Genomic DNA, 25,717 nt, shown 5'->3' with positions numbered 1-25,717 from the left:
CTTTCTAAAATACCAAATTCTAGAATTCTGACCCTTAGCACACATTAAAAAAAAATCAATCTCTGTGAAAAAACAGTGACCTCTAGTGGATTAAATAACACTGGCATAATCCCTGCCCCTAAGAATTTAGAAATTAAAGTAACATTGATTCATCCAGATATAAAAGATACTGATATGGTTATAAACTTACAAGTGTTATACATAATTAAGGGCTCTAGTTACACTATACAATGGGACAAATGTATATTTATAGATTACTCAGTGCTTTCTTCTAATCAAGTGGAATATGATGAATAGAATCCTGATCTCATTTAAAATCTATCACTGGCTTTAGAAATGCACTTAATCTTTCTGAACTTTCTTTAATGAAGGGGTTGGATTAAATCTGAGGACCCTTTCAGCTCTTTAATTAAGATTCTTTCTTCTTTAATTCATTTTGTACACCAATACCAGATTTAGTTCTGCTCAAAAAATGTTAGATGGCTCCTCAGTACTTCAGTATATACCAAACTTAGCCTGGCCCCTTGTTACTTGCCTACCGTATTTTTTCTCACCATATACCCTTTATTTCAAGTGGGCCAATGTTCAATACCTCAACCCATTCCCATGAATTTACTTTTTCACTTTTGCTTACAGTGGGGTTTCTTATTATGTAATGTCCTAGCCTTGCTAATTTACATTACAGGTTCCCATTAAAGTCTACACAAAATTGTTTCACTCATGTATTTGTTCTGCCATCCCAATGATTGTTAAACTCACAGGTTAGGTTTCATACGTGCGCGCACGTGTGTGTGTGTGTGTGTGTGTACATATGTGTAGCCTGCCAGATACTAAACACATACTGCACACTCTGAATGTAAATTAAGTTGATTAGTTTAGATTAGAGAAAGGCAGGCCATTTTCATCTTTCTTTTTTAGTGAGATAAGTAATGGTACAGAGATAAGATAGAATTTCAAGAACCACAAATATAAAGTGACAGGGCTTCAAGTTCTGGGAAAAAGTAGGCATTCTGAATATAGGATGATAAGATTTTATGAAAAGGTTAGAGGGAAGAACTCTAATCTTAAATCAGCCAAAGGAAGTACCAATAACTATGTTTGAAGAAAATAGAGATGACAGGCAAGGTGGATTGGTAAATGGTTTTGAAGCAGTTGAAGCAGATATGAGAATAGCACAGAGCATTAAATTTAAGACTACCTTTGGAAGCAAAGTTAAGGATAACCTAGGAAACACTGGTGGTAGTGGGGAATGGAACATGTTGCTGTCAGAGGGTGGAGGAGGCAATGGACAGCTCTGCTGAAAGAAATATTTAAAAAGGAGGAAAAGAGAGTGATAAGTAAAAAGGTGCTCTTAGCTTCCCAGTCATCTTGGACAATGCCACAATCTTTTATCCTCTAAGCAAGAAATCTGACAGGCTGGTGGTAAAATGATGAACAATTTAGTCATTATGTTTAATGCAATTAACAAAGACCATAGGGTAGTATGTTTTACATACTCTAAACCACACAGGACTGGATTGGCAGGCAAAGGTGTCTGCCATCAAAGGTACTGTCATCAGTACAATTGATGTTAGCTGACTTAAGGGTGGTGTCATATCACCTTTGTATCAGATAAGACTTTAAGGGTTTATTTTGTTTTTTTTTGAGGCAAAGCTCTTTATTTAACCTGCATCTCATTGTGTTTAAGTCATTACGTTTATCTAGCATACATCCTATCCTATAAATAACACTGCCTTGTGTTGTTATAATATTCTCTTTTAAACATGAATTATTTATTATCTCATTAAGCCTTTGGAATTTCTAGACAATGTTTAATTACCTGAACAATAATTCTTGTTACCTTTGTTACATTATTATGCCACTTCACCCTCAATAAATTTTCTCGACTTTAGCATACAGTAATGTTGCAAGTGTTTAAGTATTTCCCAAAAGGCAAAACCTCAGGAATGTCTATAAACTTTTTGCAAAAAAAAAAAAAAAAAAAAAAAAGACTTTCTAATTGGCTTTAAATTTATAAAATATTGTACTGATTTTAATAAAGATCAAATGAATTAGTAACCTGAACTTTTTAACCTTAGTACATAGTTTCCTCACAGCAAAGTGAGTTTACTAGAATCCCAAGACCCAGTATCCTCTGCAAAAAATTTAACATTCTTTTTTTTTTTTTTTTGAAGCAGAGTCCCACTCTGCCACCCTGGCTAGAGTGCCGTGGCGTCAAGCTCACAGCAACCTCAAACTCCTGGGCTCGAGCAATCCTTCTGCCTCAGCCTCCCGAGTAGCTGGGACTACAGGAGAGCGCCACCATACCCGGCTAATTTTTTTTTTTTTCCTGTATATTTTTAGTTGTCCATCTAATTTATTTCTATTTTTTAGTAGAGACGGGGTCTCGCTCTTGCTGAGGCTGGTCCTGAACTCCTGAGCTCAAACGATCCGCCCGCCTCAGCCTCCCAGAGTGCTAGGATTACAGGCTTGAGCCACCGTGCCCAGCCTAAAATTCAACATTCTTACTCCAGGATTATTATATTATTAGAATTCATAGACACAAATGGCATAGTAGAAAATGAGAGTTAAAGTTCTGGTTTTATGATTAAAGCTAAAACAGTGAACAAACAACATTTGTATGTATGAATTTTCTGATTTTAAGTGTAAAATCCTTAACAGCTATGCTTAAAATATAACCATTTCTCCACAATTAAAATGTGTAAAATGGTAACATTCTACAGAAAACTAGACCTACTCTCAGCCTATCTCAAAAAGCAGAAAGAAATTATTAGAATATATGAACAAATGTGTATACAAAATGATTTAAATTACCTCTCTTCTTCTCGAACCCATACTGGAGTTTTTGGAATTTGTGCTTCAAAAAACTTAGATGCTTGATAACAAAAATTGCTGCAAAAAGACTGAAAAGAACATTTTAAAATTAGTTTATTTTTTTCTTACTGTGAAATAACCTACATACAAAGGAAAGTATAAAACATAAATGAATAGTTCAAATAATAAATGAAAACCTACTAATCTACCACTCAAGGTAAGAAATCAGGTATAGTACCTTCGAAGGCTTCTATCTGTCCCTCCCCAACTGCATCACCCTCCACTTCCCCCAGAGGTACCTCTACCATGTATTTGGTATTAATCATTCCCTGGCTTTTCTTTAGCCTTATAAAACATATCATCCAGTTTTGCTTATTTTTAAACTTTATCTAAATGGAATAACATTTTTATATATTCTTGTCTTTTGTTCAAAATTATGTTTAAGATTCATTCATGTTGTAGCTTATTTGTTTTGTGTATTACATTCCATTGTGTTAGTACATTATACTTTACTGATTAACAATTGAGTTTCTAATTTTTTTATCACTACAGAAATGTTACTATGAACATTTCTTTTACAATTAATTTTTTAAAAATTGTGGTAAGATATACATAACATAAAAGTTATCATCTTAACCATTTTCAAGTATATAGTTTAGTGGCATTAATTACTTTCACATTGTTGTGCAACCATCACCGCCATTCATCTTTATAACTCTTTTCAATTTATAAAACAATACCATCAAACAATAATTTCCCATTCCCACCTCCCTTACTGATCATTCTACTTTCTGTCTCTACGAATTTGACTACTTTAGGTATCTCAGATAAGTGGAATCACACAGTATTTGTCCATTTGTGCTGGCATATTTCACTTAGCACAATGTCTTCAAGGTTCATCCATCTTGTAGCATGTCAGAATTTTCATTTTTTAAGGCCAAATAATATTCCATTGTATATTATGTATTTATATAGCACATTTTGTTTATACAGCTATAAGCATTCTTACGCATATATACCGGTGTACATGGGTAAGAATTTCTTTAGGGTATATACCAAGAAATAGATATACTTGGTCATAAAGAATGTGCAAAACTGACTTTATGAGATGTCAGTTTCTCGAAAAGGTGGTACCAATTTTTATTCCCACCAGCAGTATAAAGAGTTCCTGATATTGTCAGATTTTTATAATTTTGCTACTTTAGGGGCTGTGAAAATGTAATTCAATTGTGTTTTTATTTGCTACTTACCCGATTACATTATTTTTTCATATGTTTATTAGCCATTCAAATTCCTCACATAAAATTTTTGTGTTTTTCTTATAGCTTATATATTCTAGATATGAATCTGTGGTCAGTTACATGTGGGGAATATAACTTCTTGTGATTTGTGGCTTATCTTTTCACTCTTTTTTAGAAACTTCTGAACAAAAGTTTTACATTTTAATGTAGAAATATTTATCAGTTTTTCCTCTGTAGGCTATAATTTTCTATCTTATTTAAGGAAGTCTCTCTACCCCAAGTTTATATTCTCCCATACTGTCTTCAAAAAAGTTTATCTTTTACCTTTAGGTATTTAAACTACCTAAAATCAATCTTTGTATGCAGACTGAGATAGGGGTCAATATTCATTTTTTTCCCATCTGGATAAATAACTGTGCCCGTACAATTTATTGAAAATTCCATCCTTTCTCCACTTATCTACAATATTCCCATTGTCATTTATCAAGTGTCCACATATGTGGTGAGTCTGTTACTGGCTCTCTATTCTGTTCCATGATTTACTTGCCTAGATTTGTGCTAATATGCATTTTTAATTTTTCAATGTTCAAGTCTTAACTAAAGCTTAACCTAAGAACTTTTTAACATGGTGATTGAAATATTTACCAAAAAACTCCCAAACTTTTAACATGGCTATTTTCTTTCTAACAGGTAAGATTTTAAACAGCTATTTTTAGAATCCTATGTAGTATCATTAAAAATTTACTACCACATTGTAAATAGCTTTTAAACTTACCTTTCTTTCAGTAATATCATAGACTTTATTGGTTTTGGTAGAAATTTTATATTTTTGTTTTGGTACCTAAAGAAAAGAAAGTACAGTTTACTAAAGAATCCAAGAAATAAACATGAACTTTATGACATTAAGTCATTTACATCATACCTTTGGCCAACCCACGTCATTAATGACCTCAGGTTTCATTTGTTATCTTACTACAAAGTATTTTGCCAAATAAAAAATAAACACCTATATATTTTTTTTAAAAAGGAGTTACTTACAATTCCCAGCCTCTTCTGACATAAAGGATAACCACAGAGTTTGACAATAGAACGTTCCTCCAAGACATCTCTGTAGTGAGCAGGTGAGATGAACTTCCCCTATAATGAAATGAGAGGGGCATTTCCACCCAGATTAATGGAAAAGTTCATTTATCAGCTCTCTAATCCTCATCTCTCTCATCTAAAAACACAAGGTTAACAATAGCACCCACTGCATAAGTTTGAAGTCAGAATTGGAGGACAAAATAAAGGAAAAGCACTTAAAGAAATGTTCAACATACAGTATGCATTCAAAAAACGTTAGTTATTACTAAAAACAAAACAAGAACTTCTGCCACAGTAGACTATGTATCTTTGTAGATTATAAGTTTATAAAATAATTCTAAGACAGGAGGAGAAGTGTTACTATTGCTATACCAAAGCTATATGACGATATTATCTTTTATTTTTAAAAAAGTATTATTGAAAAAACTAAATCACATAAATTAATGTAATTTTACCTATTTTTTAAAAGCACAATCTTAAAAAACAAAGTATTAGCAAGGTGTTATTGTGACTCCTAAACAAATATTGGGCAAAATCTTCCTACTTCTGAAAAAATTGTACAGAATGAGTACAGGTGAGGAGATGGTTATAAGGTAACACCAAATATTTTCCTTTGACATCTTTATGTTCAAATAATCTCAATTCTTGTTTTAGAACTTTGAGATCTTTTTGAACAAGTTTTTCTGTTTTCATAGGACTGAAACACTTTTTATTGAGAGTGTTTTTTGTTTCTAATGAAGCATATGTGTATTTGGTTTTTGTCTTCTTTGGTGTCATGATAAATGTAGGTTCTAATGCATTTCCCTATATCATTTTAAATACTATCATGTTCATATTCCTGTTTAGAAAAATCTCTGAACCACATTAAGAATTATTTTTGCAATAGAAGGTCTGAGTCTTAATTTTTTTTCCTAAGGATTATGAGGATATAAAAGAAATTTCCAAAATTTTAATGCAATAAAGCTGTTTAAAAATATAAAAAAATGTAATACAGATTATAATCCTCTTGTTTTATGTTAAATCATAAATGATCTATATTTCAGGTTTGTTTTTTTTTTTGAGACAGAGTCTCACTCTGTTGCCTGGGCAAGAGTGCCATGGCATTAGCCTAGCTCACAGCAACCTCAGACTCCTGGGCCCAAGCAATCCTACTGCCTCATTCTCCTCAGTAGTTGGGACTACAGGTGTGTGCCATGATGCCCAGCTAATTTTTTCTATTTTTAGTAGAGATGGGGTCTCACTCTTGCTCAAGCTGGTCTCGAACTCCTGAGCTCAAACAATCCTCCTGCCTTGGCCTCCCAGAGCGCTAGGATTACAGGTGTATTTCTGGTTTTTAAAATATCAAAATTAACGGAATTAACACTAACAAAAACAATAATCTTCTGTTACTTTAAATAGTATAACACAGAATATAGAAAACTGACATTGTGATCACTCGTGCGAACTGAGGAAAATCAAATGATATTAGTAGACCTACAACTAAGGGGTCAAATATACTTATTTTTCTTTTTCCTTTATATTTTTGATTGATAATAATTATATGTATTTGTGGGGCATGTGACATTTTGATACATGCATATATTGTGGAATGAGCAAATCAAGCTAATTAACATATTCCTTGCTTCACGTACTTCACTTCTTTGTGGTGAGAATATTTAAAGTGAACTCTTTTAATAATTTTGAAATATACATTATTATTAATTATAGTCACCTTGCTGTGTACTTACATTTTTTCATTAGTGCATTTTAAGGTCATTATACAAGGGATGCATGATAGTTGATTGTTTTTAAATGTACAAACTATATAGCATTTTACCTGCATCTAATGACTGAGAACAGATTCAAAGATTTTAATAATGCAAGTAAATTTCATGTTATACAGATTAAAAGATGCTATACTATAAAACTAATAATTTGTCAATACATACACACTCCATTAGGAAGTCTTCTGTAATATTCTCTTCTAAAAGCTGTTCAACAATATGTAGAGCTTTTCTCTCAAACTCAATCTTCTTTCTCACAGCTGCTTCTAGTTCAGCTTTCCTAGAATGTGAACGAGAAAGTTAATCTAATTATAAGCTTCATCATGGCAAATACTGCATGTTTTAAAACACAACATAAATTTAAGCCATTATTTTGCTACTTAAATTTATAATTTTTAATGCTGTTATTATTATTTTTTTTTCTTTGAAAAGAATTTATTTACTCCTCCCAGAAAAACTCTCTAAAATCCAAGGCTCTTCCCTTTTCTCTCTTGGATGCCTTTTTCAGCCTCCACCCATCTGCACCCAGATATTCAAAATAAACAGCATTTTGCTACACATGACGCTTTGTGTGTCCCCCTCCCGGCTCCAGACCTAACAATTTTTTAATTATTACTCTGTTAGAATGGTAGCTTGAAAAGTTTGGAGAATGGGCCAGATAGGAGAGAGTTTAGGGGCAGGGGAACTAAGAGGGGCTCTACTGAGAATTCAGTTACTTTAGGATTAAAAAGCATCACATCTAGTGTTAAACTGTCTGGGCTTAAATTATTCTTAGCAATGTGGCCTTAGACCACCAACTCAACTTCTCTGGGCCCCCAGTACTTTAACTGCAAAATGATGCTAATAAAAAGGATTTCTCTTCAAATACTATTGTGAATATTAAATGAAGTAATTCACGCAAAGTTCTTAACCCAGTGCCTGGCAACAGTGACTGTTCAGTAGATGGTACTTTTTTCCCAAAAGGGGTAAAAATTTCAAGTAGAATAAGAAGGGGAGAAAGACAGTGGTGAATGGGTGAGGTAGGGGTAAAAGGAAAATTTGGAAAACCTACAGGGCGTGTTAAGTATAATTTCCCTATCTGGCCCTAATGCTGTCACTTTTGATCCAATACTTTTCAAAATGGAAAGACTGCAATTTGTTTCACTGTATACATAGAAATCTGTCAAAACATGATTATTTCCAGGGCTCAGAGCAGAAGGAACCACTTAGAGATTCATATAGAAAAGAAAATGAAGTGGAATTTTTTGGCGAGTTAGAGTTTATACTCCATCATGCCCAGGTATACCTAAAAAGGGAGGCTTTTCCTTTGATAAGGAGCCAGAAAACTGTATAGAATCGAGAGGAAAAAAGATGACTTTGGCTGTTCTTGTAAGTAAAAATTTGTGTCAAGTCCCAAAAGTTAACTGATGGCCCAGTTTGACAGGACAGAGTCACACTTGTAAAGAAGTGTTTAATTTTGTTGTGAATTCTGGTTAAATAACTATATTGATACGATTGTGTGGTTTAGAAAAATAAAAATCTTCCTAGGATGGCCTGTCCTTGTCATCAGCAGGACTCTTGTCAGCCTTTGCTGGCCCCTATACGTTATGGAACATAAAAGCAGAGGCCATCTGATCAAACAATGGCCCACTGGACAGTGATTCTCAATCCCAGTTGCAGATTGGGATCACCTGAGATTAAAAAAAAAAACAACAAAGGTTCCATGCCTAGGTCCCAGTCCCATTACAGGCTAATTAATTGAGAATGTCTGAAGATGTGGCCTAAGAAAATACACTGGAAATACCAAAGTATTTTCTTAAAAGTGCCAAGATAATCTTACTGTTCAATGGGGTTGAGAATCACTGACTTAGGTCTAAAGATATCAACTCTCTTGGTGACTTATTTACTTCTTTCCTGCACCGGTTTCCACTTGCCTACCAGAATCACCTGTGCTAGCCTCCTGGACCTTAGCTCTCATATTTGCACCTAGAATGTGCTAACCTTTTCTTTCTATTGACTAAAACTTTTGATTCTAATTCCTTGCCTGGAGCAGTATGTTTTACAAAAACTGATACGGAGGACTGACAAAGTTTTGCCAACAATAAATTTTGCCATTTAGGGCAAACAATGAATTTTGCAAGTAACACCTATCCTCCCAGTTTATAAAGGCCATTTTTATACCAAAGAAGTATAAAAGATATGAACACAGATTAAATGGTAGTTCTTTATATTGAATACATTTAGCTTCATGAAAAACTCATTTTTCTCATGTTGCTGCCTACCAGTAAAAGCTATGATCAGTACATAACCTGCATTAAGGAATTGCTGACTCAAGACAGCAACTGCCTCAACCTGCAGTAACAGCCAGACTCATTTTAATTGATAAATACCTACAGCTGCTTCCCATGGACAGCACTGTCTCGTTGCCCTCTGTCCCAAATGATGATAGGCAATGTGGTATACAAGAGCAGTTCTCAAACTTTTTCATCTCAGGATTCCTTTATACTCTTAAAATGAGAGATTTCACTTATGTGGATTATATCTGTCAAAATTTATCATGTTACGATTAAAAGTGAGAAAATGTTAAAGCATTTATTAATTCACTTAATAATTAACCAATTACATGTTAGTAACATTTTTAAATCAAAAAATTAGTGAGAAGAGTGGAATTGTTTTATATTTTTGCAAATCTCTTCAATGTTTGTGGGTTTTTTTGTTTTTTTTTTGAGACAGGGTCTCACTCTGTCACCCAGGCTGGAGTGCAGTGGCACAATCATAGCTCACTGTAACCTTGACCTTCTGGGCTCAAACAATCCTCCCACCTCAGCCTCCTGAGTAGCTGGGACTACAGGTGCACACCACCACACCTGGCTTATTTTTCTTTATTTTTGGTAGAGACAGGTTCTTGCTATGTTGCCCAGGCTGTCTCAAATTCCTGGGCTCAAACAATCCTCCCACCTCAGCCTCCCACAGTGTTGGAATTATAGGTGTGAGCCACCGTGCCTGGCCTGTCTTAAAAGTATTCAGCTGGATTGAATATAGAAGTTTTTTTCATTTAGAATGAATTTATAGAGGGTGAGTCATTACCTCAACAATTGGTTAGCCTGATGGATTTTTCTTTTTTTTTGAAATTGGGTCCTGTTATGTTGCCCAGGATGGCCTTGAATTCCTGGGCTCAAACTATCCTTCCATCTCAGCCTCCCCAGTGGCTGGGACTACAGATGGGTGCATGCCTGCCTCCCCATGGATTTTTTTTTTTTCTTTTTATCAGGAAGAATCACATAGGTCCCTATGGATTTTTAATTATTTCACCATCCTAGGTGATCTGCTCAAAATAAATTTCAGCTTATCTACGTTCCTCAAATTGTAGGAAATATAATCTCTACGGGTTTGTGGTCAGATGCATGTTGAGGAGAGTTGCAAATTACCATCATAATCAGTATTAACTAAACCTTATTCTTGCAATATTTCTGAAAGCCAAGTCAGTATAATCATGTTGCTCCACAGGGAAATATTCTCTAAAGCATATCTCAGATCCATTCAGTTTCTCCATTCCTAGAGGATCACCATTTCTAGTGTTTTAAAACTTAAATCTCATCACTCCATTACTTCAAGTTTTCCTATTTGCATTTAAAAAATCTAAATTTCTCACCATGGCCTACTAGGTACTATATAAACAGAATTCTGCCCCTCTCTCTAGCCTTTTCTTCCTTTGCTCAGAATGCTGCATACCACCCTAGGCATCTCTCCTTTTTTTGAATTGGCCCAGCTTTTTCTTGTTTCAGGGTCTTTACACATACTGTCACTTCTGGCTGGAGGTCTTGCCTCACTACTCTTTGCTTAACACCTACTTAGCCTTCAGGTCTTACCTTATTACTTCCTCAGAGAAGTCCTTCCCTGAAAACCCATAGCCAATCTCCCTGCCACCTCCGAAACTAAAACTGGACTTCTATTATTAGTTCTTCCTAACATCATAGCCTTTTCCTTCATAGCAGCTAACACCATTTGTAATTACATATTTATTTGTATTAATTATTTATTATTTCTGTTATACCAGGTAAGAACTGTGTTGATTCTGTTTAACACCATATCCTCAGGGCCTAACACAGGCCTAGAATATGTTATACTCAGTAAATAATTTTTAAAAGAATGAGTAAATTAAGACCAAAGCCAATAAAAGATGAGTGAGTCCTGACAAAGTGAAAAATCATAGCTATATTTTTTAATCCCCTTCATAGACGACTCCTATTCTAGAAAACTTTTTTGACATGAGATAGTATCTTGTTGCTCTGTTGCTCAGGCTGAAGTGCAGTGCACCATCACAGCTCACTGCAACCTTGAACACCTGGGTTCAAGAAATCCTCCCACTTCAGCCTTGCCAGTAGCTGGGACTAAAGGTGTATGCCATAATGCCTGGTTAATTTTTTAATGTTTTGTAGAGAAAGAGTCTCACTACGTTGCCCAGACTGGTCTTGAACTCTCGGCCTCAAGCAAATCCTCCTACGTCAGTCTCCCAAAGTGCTGGGATTACAGGTGTCATCCAGCTTGCCTGGCTCAGGACAGCTTCTTGATAAAAATCTAGACTTAATGTAACAAAGAACGGAAAAGGTTTCTTGGAGTAATAAAGAGAAACTTAGACCGTAAGTCTCCGGCATTGTCCAGAGAGACAATAAAAGGAGACTATATCTAAAGAGGTGAAAAAGGAGTACCTCGTTATTTTGGGAATGTTTGTACCCACAGACACCTTTCTAGCCATACTCATAACCTCCACTAGCAGTTAGTGTAAGACTGTTTAGTTTGGTTTTCTTAAAGTATGGAGCAGAAGGGTGTAACAGTCTATGTGAGAATTTATAGTAGTGCTTCCCAGATCTTCCCTTTTCTTCTCATAATTTTTCTCTAAAAAAAGTAACCATGATTGTTTTAAAATTGGTTCAAATAATATGAGATAGAGAAATGAACGCAGTTGTCCAAGTAGTTCTCATACCTTTTAGAAGCATCTTCTTGTTTCAAAGCACTTGCCTGTTTAGTCCCTACAATTAAAAAAAAAAATAGTCATGTGCCACATAATCACATTTTCATAAGCCATGGATTAGATATAGAAGGTGGTCCTGTAAGATTATAATATTGTATTTTTACTGTACCTTTTCTATGTTTCGATATGTTTAGATACACAAATACCATTGTGTTCCAACTGCCTACAGTATTCAGTGCAGTAACATGCTGTACAAGTTTCTAGCCTAAAAGCAACAGGCTATGCCATATAGCCTAAGTGTGTAGCAGGCTACACCATCTAGGTTTGTGTAAGTACATACTGTGATACTCACACAACAATGAAATCATCTAACGAAGCATTTCTCAGAAGTATCCCCCGCCCTTAGGCCATTTATGACCATAGTAGGTCAAGGCTACACAAACACACTAGGTACAGGTTGGATTCCTGCCCAAATAACAAACTGTACACCATCTTTTCTTCTTTTCTACACATTTATTTCCAATCCTGTATGTAAATTAAAAAGAAACAGGAAGGGAATTAAATGTTTTTGTTAATTGATTACGCTAAATTTTCTTGGTTAAAATGTATCTCTTTTGGGATTGAATTTTCTCATGCTATCACAGTTGCTTAGTTACTTAAGCACTCCTGAAAATCTGAGACCTGGGTACTTTTAGAATTCTCTCTTCATTCCCCAAATATTCACTCCCCGAGGGAAGAGGGGCGTCCCAGGCCTCAGAAAACCCGCACCAAAGCAGTCTGGAAGGAGGACCGGCTCTAGGTTCAAGGCCAACTGCACACAGCCTGCTGACGCTGCACTGGTCCCTGGCCCAGCCTGGGACCCCAGCTCTGGGCACACAGCATCTCCTCTGCTCTTACTCTCAGAGTCTGGGGAAAATCTTGTAACATCTGTGTAAAGGGACAGGGTCGAGCTGGGAGATCTTTCCCAGAAGGTGGGAGGACGGCGGTGGGAAGCACTTTCTTGGCCTTCTCTACTCAAGAGGTCTCCTCTCGTGGGGCAGCTTATCGGAAGCGCCCTGCGCGCCTTGGTCTGGGCCCAGTTCTCAGGGTCCCAAAGTGGAAAAAGCCCTTTTCCTACCTGCGGCGTTTCGGGAGGAGCGGTGAGCACTGGCCTTGCGGCCGACGGAACGCGACGCGGCCCAGTCAGCCATGGGGACCAGCCGACCGAGCGCCGAGACCTGCCCTGGCGTTTCTCCTGGAAGCTCCGCCTCCCCACGCGTAGCGCGGGGCGGGCCCGGGGGCGGGGCCGGGAGAGCGGCCTGCGCGGCCGGAGGTGGTAGCGACTGAGAAAGGCTCCAGGTCTGCCTGGTAAGTGGGCTATCGGAGAGGTCTGGGGCGGCTGCGGGGCGCGGTTGGCTGGGAGCCGTGGAGGACTCGGTGCCGCAGGCCGACCAGGCCCCGCCAAGTGGTGGGGCCCAAACGCCTAGGCGAGCAGGAATCGGGAGAAATGGCTCCCTCTGGATGCCGTCCGCACGCGCGCTGGGGTGTTATCCCCCTTCGAACGTGCTGCCTGGAGGACCTGGCTGACCCGTGTTACCTACTGGGGGCCTGGAGCCGAGCCTTCCGGCTGAGAGTAAAGCTGGTCTGCAGGTGTGGATTGGCGTCCTCCCGCGGAGGGCCGCGGATTGCCTTGTCTGCGTGTGATACAGTCACAGACTTGATTGATTACTTTGGGGATTGCAACGCCTAGAGAGAGATAAGGTGGAGGGCATCTGAGTCTTCACCTCCTTTGGATGACTTAGTTTTGTTTTGCAGCCTAATTTTTGTTAAGTGGGACATTAAAAAATAAAAAATCCCCTAATGACTAGAATTTTGATTTCAAGTCCACTTTTTTTTTTTTTTTTTTTTTTTGAGACAGAGTCTTGCTCTGTTGCCCAGGCTAGAGTGAGTGCAGTGGCGTCAGCCTAGCTCACAGCAACCTCAAACTCCTGGGCTTAAGCGATCCTACTGCCTCAGCCTCCCGAGTAGCTGGGACTACGGGCATGTGCCACCATGCCCGGCTAATTTTTTCTATATATATTTTTAGTTGCCCAGATAATTTCTTTCTATTTTTAGTAGAGACGGGGTCTCGCTCTTGCTCAGGCTGGTCTCGAACTCCTGAGCTCCAGGGATCCGCCCGCCTCGGCCTCCCAGAGTGCTAGGATTATAGGCGTGAGCCACCGCGCCTAGCCTCAAGTCCACTTTTTAGAAAATTTTTTCAGGAAAGAAATACTTTGTCTTTTTAAAGCTCTTTAGTTCCTCTTTGCTTCGCCCCTTGGGAGGGCACTAGAGAGTTCTCCTCCCTCCCCCCCGCCCCACACCCCACCTTTAGGGTATTTTTCAAAACTATGCTCCTAGAAAACTTAAAAGATGAAATAGGGGGGAAAAATACAATAGGGGCTTTAAAAAAAAATTTTTTTTTAGCTTGGCATGCACTCAGTAATAGCATTTCAGGTTTAAAACTATACTTTCTTTATTGTGTTTACTAGTAATCTATCAGAATGAAACATAATTTATGAATGCTTAAGTGTAGTACCCCAGTTAACAGTTTTATTTTAGTACGTTTCAGCATCAAAACTAAGAAGAACAACTAGGAATGGCTGTGGAGGAACTTCAATCCATAATAAAGAGATGTGTAAGTAATTTTTTTTTTGTTTTTGTAAAATCAAATACCTTTCAAAATACGGGCCAGGCACAGATTATTTTTAATTATGTTTATGGTCAAATTCTTTTTTAATCCCTGCTTTTTTCGATTTGTAAATACCATGAGGGCAGGAAGGCAGATTGGATTATTTTGCCAGGTGACATACTTGTCTAACCTTTTTAATTTTAATACTGATGTTTTTCGTAGATTTCTTTGGTACTTTGGATTTCAGGATCATTCATTAAAGTATTTATTAATACTTTAATCTTAATTTTCATACCTGTATTTATGTGTAATTTATCTAGAATTTAAACAGATTTCCTTTTTTCAGAGATATAAAATCCAGAAGTTATTGCATTGAATTTTTATTTGCATACATGTTTGTTTTGTTTTTTCCAGCAAATCCTAGGAGAACAAGACTTTAAAGAAGAAGATTTTGGCCTATTTCAGTTAGCTGGCCAAAGATGCATAGAAGAAGGGCACATAGACCAGCTATTAGAAGTTATTCAAAATGAGAAGAATAAGGTAAGTACTTTTTTAGTCTTGAGAAGAGAACAATCACGTAATGCTATTATTCATCAATTCATTTATCAAAGATTTAAGAATTAACTGGAATTTTCACAGTAGGAAACTGTGGAAGACAAAAAAGGAATTAGGAATATTCATGTACTTGAAGGTGCTTATATTTTGGTGAAAGAGATAAACATGTAAACAACTAACGATAAGGAGGCAGAATAAATGAAAGAACTGCTGTAGTTGAAGTAAAGGGCTTTAGAAGGAACAGGATTACTTCTGGTTTAGGGGATCACAAAGTGGCATTTGAGTCATTAATTTACTTTGTGAAATATAAGTATTAACATCAGGCAGGCTCGATAATCATTTTTGGTGATTAGCCTGTTCTTCAACAGCCAAATGTGTATGGAAAACCAAATTTTAAGTACAATATTTTTTGTGCATAAAATCAGAATGGGGAGAACTGGATGTTCTTACTAATCATTATAATCCACTTGTAATAGTCTGAGTAATCATTCTCCACAATGGGAAAGGATCTTGTTTGTGGATCAGGAATATCTTCTTCCAGGGACACAGTGTTGCCAGATTTTGTCTTTGGACTCCCCTTCTTATGAGTATAAAGAAAACCATTTTCTTTCTAGGATCACGCTCTTTTTTCATTTATAGTGATATTTATTTATGTAGACATTTTCTCTGTTGTTACCACAATATAGTTGTGCTGGCCTCTTTTTTTATCCATGGCACCTTGATTACATTTGAGGGATTCTTAAAACTTTCTAATCACACATTGTTATAGAATCTCTTAGTAGTTCAAATGGCTTATCCCTTTTTATGTTTTATTAGAAAAGTTAGGATATTTAATTTTGTTTTTGATATGTGTTTTTCATAACTTTGTAGCCCAAACTACAGTAAATTTCATGTTTTTTTTTTTTTTTAACTCTTGATTTTTTTCCAATTGCATTCTCAGAGGATAACCTTTGAGAATACTTATCTTTTTGGTAATAATAATAAAATTAATAACTAATATTTTTTGGGTGTTTTACTATATGCCAGATGCTCTCTTAAGTGCTTTACATCTATTATTTAGCCTTGCTAGAATCCCATAAGATAGGTACTACTATTAAATTCATTTTATAGATAAGGAAACAATCACTGAAAGGTTAAAAACTCGCCCCAAATTAACTTGGCTTTTATATGACATTCAGGATTCATACCTGTGTAGCCTGGTTTCAGAGCTCTTAACCACTCTGCTCTACCTTTGGTTAGCATGTGTAGCACTTGCAAGGAGGTTTTAGGGTGGAATAGAGGGGACTGATTGAGTTAGAGACGGTGAAGTGTCAAAGATGACTGGGTTTCTATCTAGCCTCTGAAAGGATAACATATGATATCTGAACAGAAAAAGGCAACCTAAGTAGAAAGAAAGTTTACTAAAGAAAGACAAGTGAGTCGTCCATTAGCAATTTTGAGTTTAAGATGCTGTAGGCAATTGGAAAGTAAGGTTTTGAGCTCCATGGAGATGTAGGAAATTAAGATGTAGATTTGTGCGTGACTATTAAAGATTAGGTAATTGAAGCACTGAGGGGGAAAAAAAGAATTTGCTTGGGTTCACGTAAAAGGGGGAGAAGAGAAGAGGCCCAGGATCCACTCTTGAGGAATTTAAGGGATAGACAGAGAGGAAGAGGCCTGCCAAGGAGATGAGGGTCGGCACTGTATCAGTGAGGCAGAGGGAGGAGGGAAGTATATCCAAATTGTTCTTCAGGCATTCCATACCTGAATGTTTTATTTTTAGCATGCTTCTAAGTAGCTAATGAGATAGATTTAAGCATAGTGAGGCTTAGTCTTAATACCTTGGGAATCACCTTTATAACATGTGGTTGGGTAAATGTAAAGGTTCAGATATAGGTAAGATAATGTTTAAAATTGACTACAATTTAATTTTCTTGCCAAGTGACACTATCAAGATTGATTAAGATTTATTATTCTGCTTTGTGAGAGAGAGATAGACCATATTCACATAACTTTTATTATAGAATATTGTTAAAATTGTTCTATTTTCTTACTTGTTATTGTTAATCTTTTAATTTATAAATTAAACTTTATCATAGATATGTGTGTATTAAAAAAAGCATAATGTATATAGGGTTCATTACTATTTGTGGTTTCAGGCACTCACTGGGGGCCTTGCAATGTATCCCCTACAGATGGGAGGGACTGCATCTGTAGAGTACATTGTACTCTACCTTTATTATCTTATAAGACTAGGGTTAGGATGGGGTATTAAATATATCATTTTGTCTTCTTCCTAGATCTGCTTTTTTAAGAATGAGCCTAGATTGTAAACTCCAAGAGAATAGAGAATTGATCTGATGTGTTCCTTGCTTTATTTCTAGCACCCAGAATATTACGTAGCATATACTTGGTAAATACTGATGATTTGAAGTACAAAGCCAGAGAAGTGGAGTATATTGTTGATAATTTCAAACATCTGTGGTTTTAATAATGAATATGAATTATTAATTATAAAGATAAACTTTTACTTGTGTGGTAAGCATTCTGAAATATCTTTGAAAATAGAAGCAACTTGTAGGTAGGAGAGAAAATTAATGAAGTTGCATCTGCTCCTTTTATATAAATTACAATGGTTATAATAAAATGACAATGTTTATAATATATTTAGAGAGTCTCCAAGGAGCTTTAAAAGTGCATAAGCATTGGCTAGATTTCTTTAGGAATCAGGGGAGCAGAATTCTCTGTGGAAGTTAAGTACTTGCTAATATTAAGCAAATTAACTCCGTTGTTGGAAATAGAGGAAATATTTAAATTCTGGGAAAGATCACCTTACCTGATAAAGAGTAAAGACCCTTTTGCCTTTCATCAGTGAAAGTATTAAAAAGTATTTTAAAATGTTGATATCTGTTAGCAGCCAACCCTAGAAAGTCCCTGTGAAATGTCATGGGCCTCATTTACCTCATCTTTCCTATTTCAGAGAAAATTCTAAGCCCCTCCAAGTTAGGAAAGCACATTGTGGGAGTCCTATAGGTGGCAGTGTTTGCTTTACTCTGAAAATGTTTTTCTAGGTCATCATCAAGAATATGGGCTGGAATCTTGTTGGTCCTGTTGTTCGATGTCTTTTAAGGAATGATAAAGAAGATGATGAGAGAAAAGTGTATTTTTTGATGCTTGATTTATTGGTACAGGTAAGTTAAAAAATCTAGGTTTTCTTTGGCATAACACACAGCAGTATTTTATAATTCCCTTTAATGTTTACTGTTTGGTAAGAAAGCTTTTAGTTTATGAAATACAAGCAGAAGGGAACTCTTTGGAGAAAAGACCCAATCTTATTGATTAGATGGGCAATTCCATTTCGGCATTTCCCAAATTTTCTGGATATAAGAATTATCTAACCTCATATCAGACCCAGTGATTCAGAATCTCCAGGGAGAGACCTGGGAAGTTGTATTTTAACAAGTAGCTTTATTGTATAGATGTGTAATTCAAGATTTAAAGAGGTAATTCAAGGCTACACCGATCTTTTGGCAACATTGGAAGTAGAGTAAAATCTCATTGCTCTTTACTCTGTGGTATGTTCCCTAAAAGAAAATGAAAAACCTAGAATGGAAGTGATCACAATGGAATTAGGAATAGGGAGTAAAACACAGATCTGTTGTGGCTGACTACCTTAGAAAGAGACCTTTGGTGAAAGGTTATTAGAGTTGAAAGTCAGTAGATGATGGATAAGAAAAATTCTGTGGAAAAGGACTTTATAAGAAACTACTTGGATCAGTGCAAATATATACAAATATATACTTTCTTACCTAGAGGGCTCCAACCAGATATGAATTATTGACTATGAGGGCTTTTACAGGCAAGTTAGTTGGTAAAATATGGCCAGTGAGAAAGCAATGCAAAGTTTTTATCTATTCAGGAAGTATAAGAGACTCTGGACTAGTCTAAATACCCTTACAGTGTGAGTTTGAAAGTTCCCGTCTGCTAGAAGCCCTGGGGATCTATTAAGACAGCCTTCAGAGTAGGCAGGTGTTGCTCAGACGAAACTTGAGGTTTGGTGATCGGGCATCTCCCTTTCCATACTTCTCTAATTTTTCCTTTAGCCAAGAATTTAAGTCTCTGAGATGTAGTTGCCCATTTAAAGACCCTTTGACTTGCTCCTTTTTAGTTTTACAGTGATTTGACCATCACAGATTCTGTGTTTGGCTAGTGCATATTTTTTTTTAATAATTGTATGAGGCATTTTGCTGTTAAGCAAAAATAATTATATTTTTTCAGTATATGCCTTCTTAAAAATAGTAATCATGTGGCTTTAAATACAACTTGTATTAAACAGGTTCAATTGTGAATATTTTTATAGTTATGTAATCCAAAGGAATTATTGTTGGGTTTGCTTGAACTGATTGAAGAGCCCTCTGGAAAACAGATCTCCCAAATTATCCTTCTTTTACTTCAGCCATTACAAACAGGTAATGAACATTTTGATATCAAAGTATTTCTTGTTTTATCTATGTGTACCTTAATGTTTACCTTCAAATGTCAACACTGTACCAAAATAACATTTACAGCTAGTGTGTGAGTACTCTGCTTAAACTAATAATAACAATGCCAGTTTGAATCCTACTGCTCATAGAAAGATGATAGTACCTCGCACAGAGTGGGTACTCAATAAATATTCTGTTGAATGTCTTACTATTTTTCATGTTTGTTGTAACCTATAGCTTTTTGCCTAACCTTCCTACCTTCAGCTTATATCTACAATTTTCCCTCTGTGGTTTCTGTAGTACTCTGAGTGGTAGTCCTGTATCTTGGTTAAGAAGAGTGTCAGGCAGGGCATTGCTTAGCCTCTGCATTGGGAGGTTGGGTTAGGCTTAGCAAAGGTATTACTGAAGAGTGAAACTATGACGTGTGGAATGACAAGGCTCCATAAATGAAGTATTGGCAATAATACTGGAAAACAAGTATAATAACAGTATTGGTAAGTGATAGGTCTTGGCAGCCAAGGGAGACAGTATTTGTCCATGGGAAGAGGCTATTTTTCATTTTAGGAAGTACTTATATCTTGGAGTCTGATAGAGGGACCCAAAATCAGAAATTAGAGTAAATTTGTTTTGTTTTTGAGATAGGGTCTCACTCTGTTGCCCAGGCTAGAGTGCAGTGGCATCATCATACCTTGCTGCAACTTCAAACTCCTGGGCTCAAGTGGTCCTCCTGTCTCAGCCTCCTGAAAAGCTGGGATTACAGGCATGCACCACCATGTCTGGATAACTTTTTAAATTTCTTTTAAAGACCAGGTTTCACTTTGTTGTTTAGGCTGGTCTCAAACCCCTGGCCTCAAACAAGCCTCCCGCTTTGGCCTCCAAAGTGCTAGGATTATAGGTGTGAGCCACTGTGCCCAGCAAAATTTGTTTTAAATATGAATGCCTACCAGCTTTGTACCACTTGTTAATATTCAGTCTTCTAGGAAAAAAAAAAACTAATAATACTACCTACCTCCCATTTGTACAGTGCTTTATAGTTTACAAGACACTTTCATATTTTGTGCTTATAACAACCAAAAAAATATGGAAAGAATGTGTTTCTGTCTTAAGTATGTAACCTGTTATAAACACAACTAAACGATATTTTATAGCATCTGTTGTAAGATGCCCTATTATTTTATACACATCTAAGAAGGAAAAAACACTGCAATTAAGCTATGGTATGTCATCCTGATGATTTCCCTCCCTGTTAAAATGAGGGAGGGAAGTGCCTTATAATTCTACATTTACTGAACTTCTTGTCCCATGTTTAGCATACTTGATGAGGCTACCTCAAGTAGCAACTTGATTTTTGTTTTAGTGATTCAGAAACTTCACAACAAGGCATATTCAGTTGGACTAGCATTGTCTACCCTTTGGAGTCAGCTGTCTCTTCTGCCTGTTCCATATTCAAAAGAACAAATACAAGCAGATGACTATGGGCTTTGTCAATGCTGCAAGGCCTTAATAGAGTTCACCAAGCCTTTTGTGGAAGAAGTCATTGATGACAAAGAAAACTCACTGGAAGATGAAAATGAAAAGTTAAAGGATGAATTACTGAAATTGTAAGTATATTTTTAAGAACATCTTACAGTGGACTTAAGTAATTGATAGTTCAGTTATTTTACGCTTCTTTGCCTTATTTTGCTTGCCATGTAAATATAAGTCTAGTTTCATAGTTTGAATTTTAGAAAAATATGAGGTTCAGCTGATATAGGCATTTAATTGAGGTATTGATATTTTTAAAAATTAAAAAACCTAAATTCATTCATTTAATTTGCTTTATATTCTGCTATATATTGCCTTTATTCATCATAGTAAGTAATGAAGGTGGAGGAAATAGATACATGTAGCTCAAGGAATCTGTTCTTTTCTGTGGGGAAATTATGTTTTTACTCTCCCTTTGAAAGTAGTAGCAGGACCACCAGACAACTGAACATCCAGCTTGACCACAAAAGCAATAGCAGAGTACCCACCCAGTAGCCTTCACTCTAGGAATGCTGTAGAGTAAACATGCACTGTTCAATATGGCTGCCAAGCACTTGACATATGGCCAATTTAAATTCACATGTGCTATAAGTATAAAATACCCCTTGGATTTTGAAGACTTATAATTAAAAAAAAGTAAAATACCTCAAGAAGTTTTATATGGATAACATGTTGAAATGATAATATTTAAGATATATTGGTTAAGATAAATTACTAAAATTAATTTTTCATGTTTCTTACTACTTTTTCACTTGACTACTAAAAGATCTTTATATATGGGGCTCTATGGGATAATACTGGACTAGATTATTGAATTACATGGACCAATAATTTTTTAATTGTGGATACTAAAGCTATTGTTAGCTTTTTATTTTATCAGGTTAGAACATTTTAAAATTTTTTACCATTTATAAAACCTGCTATTTCATAAAAGAAATTTTAACTAAAGACATAGGAAAGGCTTAGTTATAGAATAAAGTTTGGTTTCCTAAGTAAATATAGCGTTATGAAAAAATTACTATATCGTCCTGGTTTTTTTCTTGAACTAATGAAAACTACATCATGGAGAATCCAATGGAATGTTCCAGACACAGAAGTGATTCTTACTATGTTGAGTCTAGCAGGGTGTTCTCATGTTTTCCCCATTACTAGTAAGAAGGATGTTACATCACCAGTTTTATAGACCATTGAGGTATTGGTGCTTGTCTTAGTCTGATTATGCTGCTATAGTAATGCCTAACTGAGATGAGTGATTTATAATGAACAGAAATTCATTGGTTCACAGCTTTGGAGGCTGGGAGATACACGGTCAAGGTGCTGGCGTTTGGCAAGGGCCTTCTTGCTGCAGAAGGTGGAAAGGCAAAGAGGAAAAAGGGGGCTGAATTTGCCCTTTTATAATGGCATTAATCCCACACATGAAGGCAGAACTCTCCTGACCTAATCACCTCTCGAAGGTCCCACCTCTTAAAACTGTTACAGTGGCAATTAAATTTCAACATGTGTTTTGGAGGGGACAGATATTCAAACATTCAGACATTCAAATAATAGCAGTGCTTATGTTAGTTTTCAAGTAAAATTAACCTAGTTATGAAGAACTAGGCATTTTATACTTGGGAAGTGTTGATTTCATAATTACTTACTTCCTATGCCTTAGTTGTTTCAAAAGCTTGAAATGCCCTTTGCTGATGGCACAATTCCTTGAACAATTTGAAGAAGCTGGAAATGATCCTTTAAAGTATTTTGCATCTGAAATAATAGTAAGTATAGCCAATTTAATCTGCTATAAATCTATAATCTAAAATGTTATCCTGCTATATTCTCATGTATAGCACGTTGCGTGTAAATTGATAAATTTATTAAAAGAGCAATAAGTATTTTTTGTAGAACACAGATAAGCAAAAAAGAAAACATTATCCAAAGACAAATATTGTTAACATCTTCCAGACTTTTTTCTGTGTATATATTCATAAATAAGAAAATATATACATATATAAATTTTCCAAAGATCATATATGTACTGTTTTGTAGTCTATTTTCTTCTCTTTAACAGTATGTTATGATTATTTTTCCACTGGCTTAATGTTATTCCATGGTATGGATGTAGCATAATGTATTTAACCTGTGCCATATAGTTCAACATTTACATTGTTTCCAATTTTTCATTATTATAAAACGACTCCAACTTCCCTTTTTTTTAACTGTTAAGTCTGTGATATTATAAATATCCTTGTAACTAAATCTTTGCATTCTTCTTTAATCGTTTCCTTAAAATTCCTAGAAGTGGAATTTCTGTGCCCAGAAAATCCTCATTTTTAAGTCCCATGATAAACAGTTTAAAAATAGGTCCATACATAAGTAAATTTTATTTTTAAAACATTTGGCTTTATGCATAAAGAGTATTTTAAGATGTGCTGGGATTCTGTATTAGGGAAATATTCTGAAATATTAAAAATGTACTTGAAGATGATACTCATGAATTTTAAAAGAGAGCAGTCAGTGTGACTGGGTGGTTTTCTTCAGCCATGTTCAGCTGCACCAGTGCAGGTGCAGTATAAGAGGAAAGTTAAATTTAATTAGGTTTGGGGTTTTTTTTTTGTTTTTGTTTTTGAGACAGAGTCTCTTTTCATCGCCCTGAGTAGAGTGCAGTGGTGTCATCATAGCTCACTATAACCTCAAATTCCTTGGCTCAAATGATCCTCCTGCCTCAGCCTCCCGAATACCTGGGACTACAGGCTAATGCCACTGCGCCTGCCTAATTTTTTGTATTTTTGGTAGAGATGGGGTCTTGCTCTTGCTCAGGCTGGTAGGTTGGGGTTTTGAGAACTGGGTAAGTTAGGTCTACAAAGCAAGAGAGCGGCAAAGGATTCAGCATATATGCAAGGGAGTGACTTTAATGGTAGACATGGAATTTAAGCTGGGTAAGGACGAAAGTTAAGACATACTAAATGTGAGAGATTGTGAAAAGATGAGATCACTAGGTTGTAGATCCTGTTGTGGATGACACATTGTTAAGAGTTAGGTTACTAGGAGGAGTAAGCTAAAAAAAAAAAATAGGAGGTGAGAGAACAGGGTGCTTGAAATTAGTATTATGGAAAGGTTACAGTTACTTATAACAATGTCTGGGGTATGGCCGTGGGAATGGGTATTCGAAAGGAGAGGGTAGAGGCCAAGATCACTGGACTAGAGAAAATGAAGTACCTGAGATTTCAGGGTATTAAAAGATCTTTGTACATTTAAATCAAACAGAATTATGATGTTGGAAAGCCAATTAATGGAGTGACCTTGGCGTCTAATGATCACAACAAGGAGGGGTAGAGGTGGTAAAATCACAAAATGAGTTTCAAACCGAGGGATTTTAGAGAGGAAGGGAGAGAATAGTCTAGAAGCAGAAAGGAGAACAAGTATTATACTTTCAGGCTCAGTGATATACAGTGGGTATGGATGAAAAAAATAACATCCCTTTGAGAAGATTACAGAGAAAACATTTGTCTTCAGAGGAGAACCAAATTTCATTTAGAGCCAAAGAGGTAAGAGACCATTTAGAGAAAAATGGATTTTGCTGACAACTCTTGAGTTCCAGAGGCCATGATTGAAGAGTTTCTGAAGTTTGAGGAGGAAGGAAAAGGGGTCAGAAGAGGAGCTCCAGAACTTTATGGAAACTAAATTCTGAGGATGAGAGGTGACTTGGTGACTGATACCGATAGGGATTCATTCTTTAATAAGGTTAATGCTGATAGTCAAGATAGTGAAGAGGCTGTGAGACGAAGAGGAAGGAGAGGTGAAGGATCTTCCCAGGAGTACACAAAAGTCTCCTCTATGTTGCCAATGCTAGAGTATGGTATAATCTCCTGGGTATACTATAAACACTATCATATGTGGTATGTGTACTCTATTTTAAGAAGAAGGCTATAAATGTTGGAAACTATAAAGAATTTCTGATGATACAGGAAAAATCAAACTCAGTTTCTCCTGCTATACTTTCAAAACAAACTTCTGACACCAGATGTGTGGGGGTTTTCCCTGCACATCAAGCAGTCACTTCTGCAGCGGACAACAGGTAGGTGTCCTCTAATTCAATTCCAACACTATCTACCTGGAGATGGCATCAGATCCCACAGGTTGAGGGCTCAGTCCAAGACTGCCCTCGACTTCCACTGCCAGTCATAAGCCCCAGGCTGTTTTACTCATGCTCTGACTGACTGGGTTTGATTAATTTGCTAGAGTGGCCCACAGAACTCAGGAAAACACATTTAATGGTTTATCATAAAGGATGTTTCAAAGGATATAGATGAAGAGGTACATGGGTAGGTATGGGGGAAAGAGGACAGAGTTTCCATGCCCTCCCTGGGCTTGCTGCCCTCCAGGAACCTCCATGTGTTTAGCTATCCAGAGGCTCTCTGAACTCAGTCCTTTTGGATTTTTTTTTTTTTTTTTTTAAACAGAGACAGGGTCTCACGCTGTCACTCAGGCTAGAGTACAGTGGCATAATCATAGCTTACTGCAGCCTTGAATGCCTGGGCTTAAGCAATTCTGCCTCACCCTCCCAAGTAGCTAGGACTCTAGGTGCATACCACCATGCCCAGCTAATTTTTAAATTTTTTTGTAGAGACGGTATCTTACTGTGTTGCCCAGACTGTCTTAAACTTTTGGTCTCAAGTGATCATCTTGCCTCATTC

The 25,717-nt window shown here is 36.4% G+C and overlaps 2 protein-coding genes across 2 annotated transcripts in view; one reads left to right on the top strand and one right to left on the bottom strand.

Annotated features, from left to right (window-relative positions):
* Nucleotides 1-13,042, bottom strand: part of RPAP2 (RNA polymerase II associated protein 2) — a 79,682-nt gene extending 66,640 nt beyond the window's left edge. Inside the window, exons 1-6 of the mRNA XM_069478210.1 lie at nucleotides 12,970-13,042; nucleotides 11,865-11,910; nucleotides 7,067-7,181; nucleotides 5,094-5,192; nucleotides 4,831-4,896; nucleotides 2,815-2,903 (exon numbers count right to left, since the gene is read on the bottom strand). Coding sequence (XP_069334311.1) covers nucleotides 2,815-2,903; nucleotides 4,831-4,896; nucleotides 5,094-5,192; nucleotides 7,067-7,181; nucleotides 11,865-11,910; nucleotides 12,970-13,042 — 488 coding nt within the window. The remainder of the gene's footprint in view (nucleotides 1-2,814; nucleotides 2,904-4,830; nucleotides 4,897-5,093; nucleotides 5,193-7,066; nucleotides 7,182-11,864; nucleotides 11,911-12,969) is intronic.
* A 103-nt stretch (nucleotides 13,043-13,145) lies between these two features.
* GLMN (glomulin, FKBP associated protein) overlaps nucleotides 13,146-25,717 on the top strand; it is a 37,125-nt gene continuing 24,553 nt past the window's right edge. The window contains exons 1-7 of the mRNA XM_069478209.1: nucleotides 13,146-13,199; nucleotides 14,430-14,505; nucleotides 14,914-15,039; nucleotides 18,105-18,224; nucleotides 19,394-19,502; nucleotides 20,875-21,118; nucleotides 22,696-22,798. Of these exons, the coding sequence (XP_069334310.1) occupies nucleotides 14,467-14,505; nucleotides 14,914-15,039; nucleotides 18,105-18,224; nucleotides 19,394-19,502; nucleotides 20,875-21,118; nucleotides 22,696-22,798 (741 nt within the window). The 5' untranslated portion in view covers nucleotides 13,146-13,199; nucleotides 14,430-14,466. The remainder of the gene's footprint in view (nucleotides 13,200-14,429; nucleotides 14,506-14,913; nucleotides 15,040-18,104; nucleotides 18,225-19,393; nucleotides 19,503-20,874; nucleotides 21,119-22,695; nucleotides 22,799-25,717) is intronic.

This window comes from Eulemur rufifrons, chromosome 8 (genome assembly GCF_041146395.1).
Source record: "Eulemur rufifrons isolate Redbay chromosome 8, OSU_ERuf_1, whole genome shotgun sequence".
Taxonomy (NCBI): domain Eukaryota; kingdom Metazoa; phylum Chordata; class Mammalia; order Primates; family Lemuridae; genus Eulemur; species Eulemur rufifrons.
This window is presented reverse-complemented; position numbering and strand designations above follow the sequence as displayed.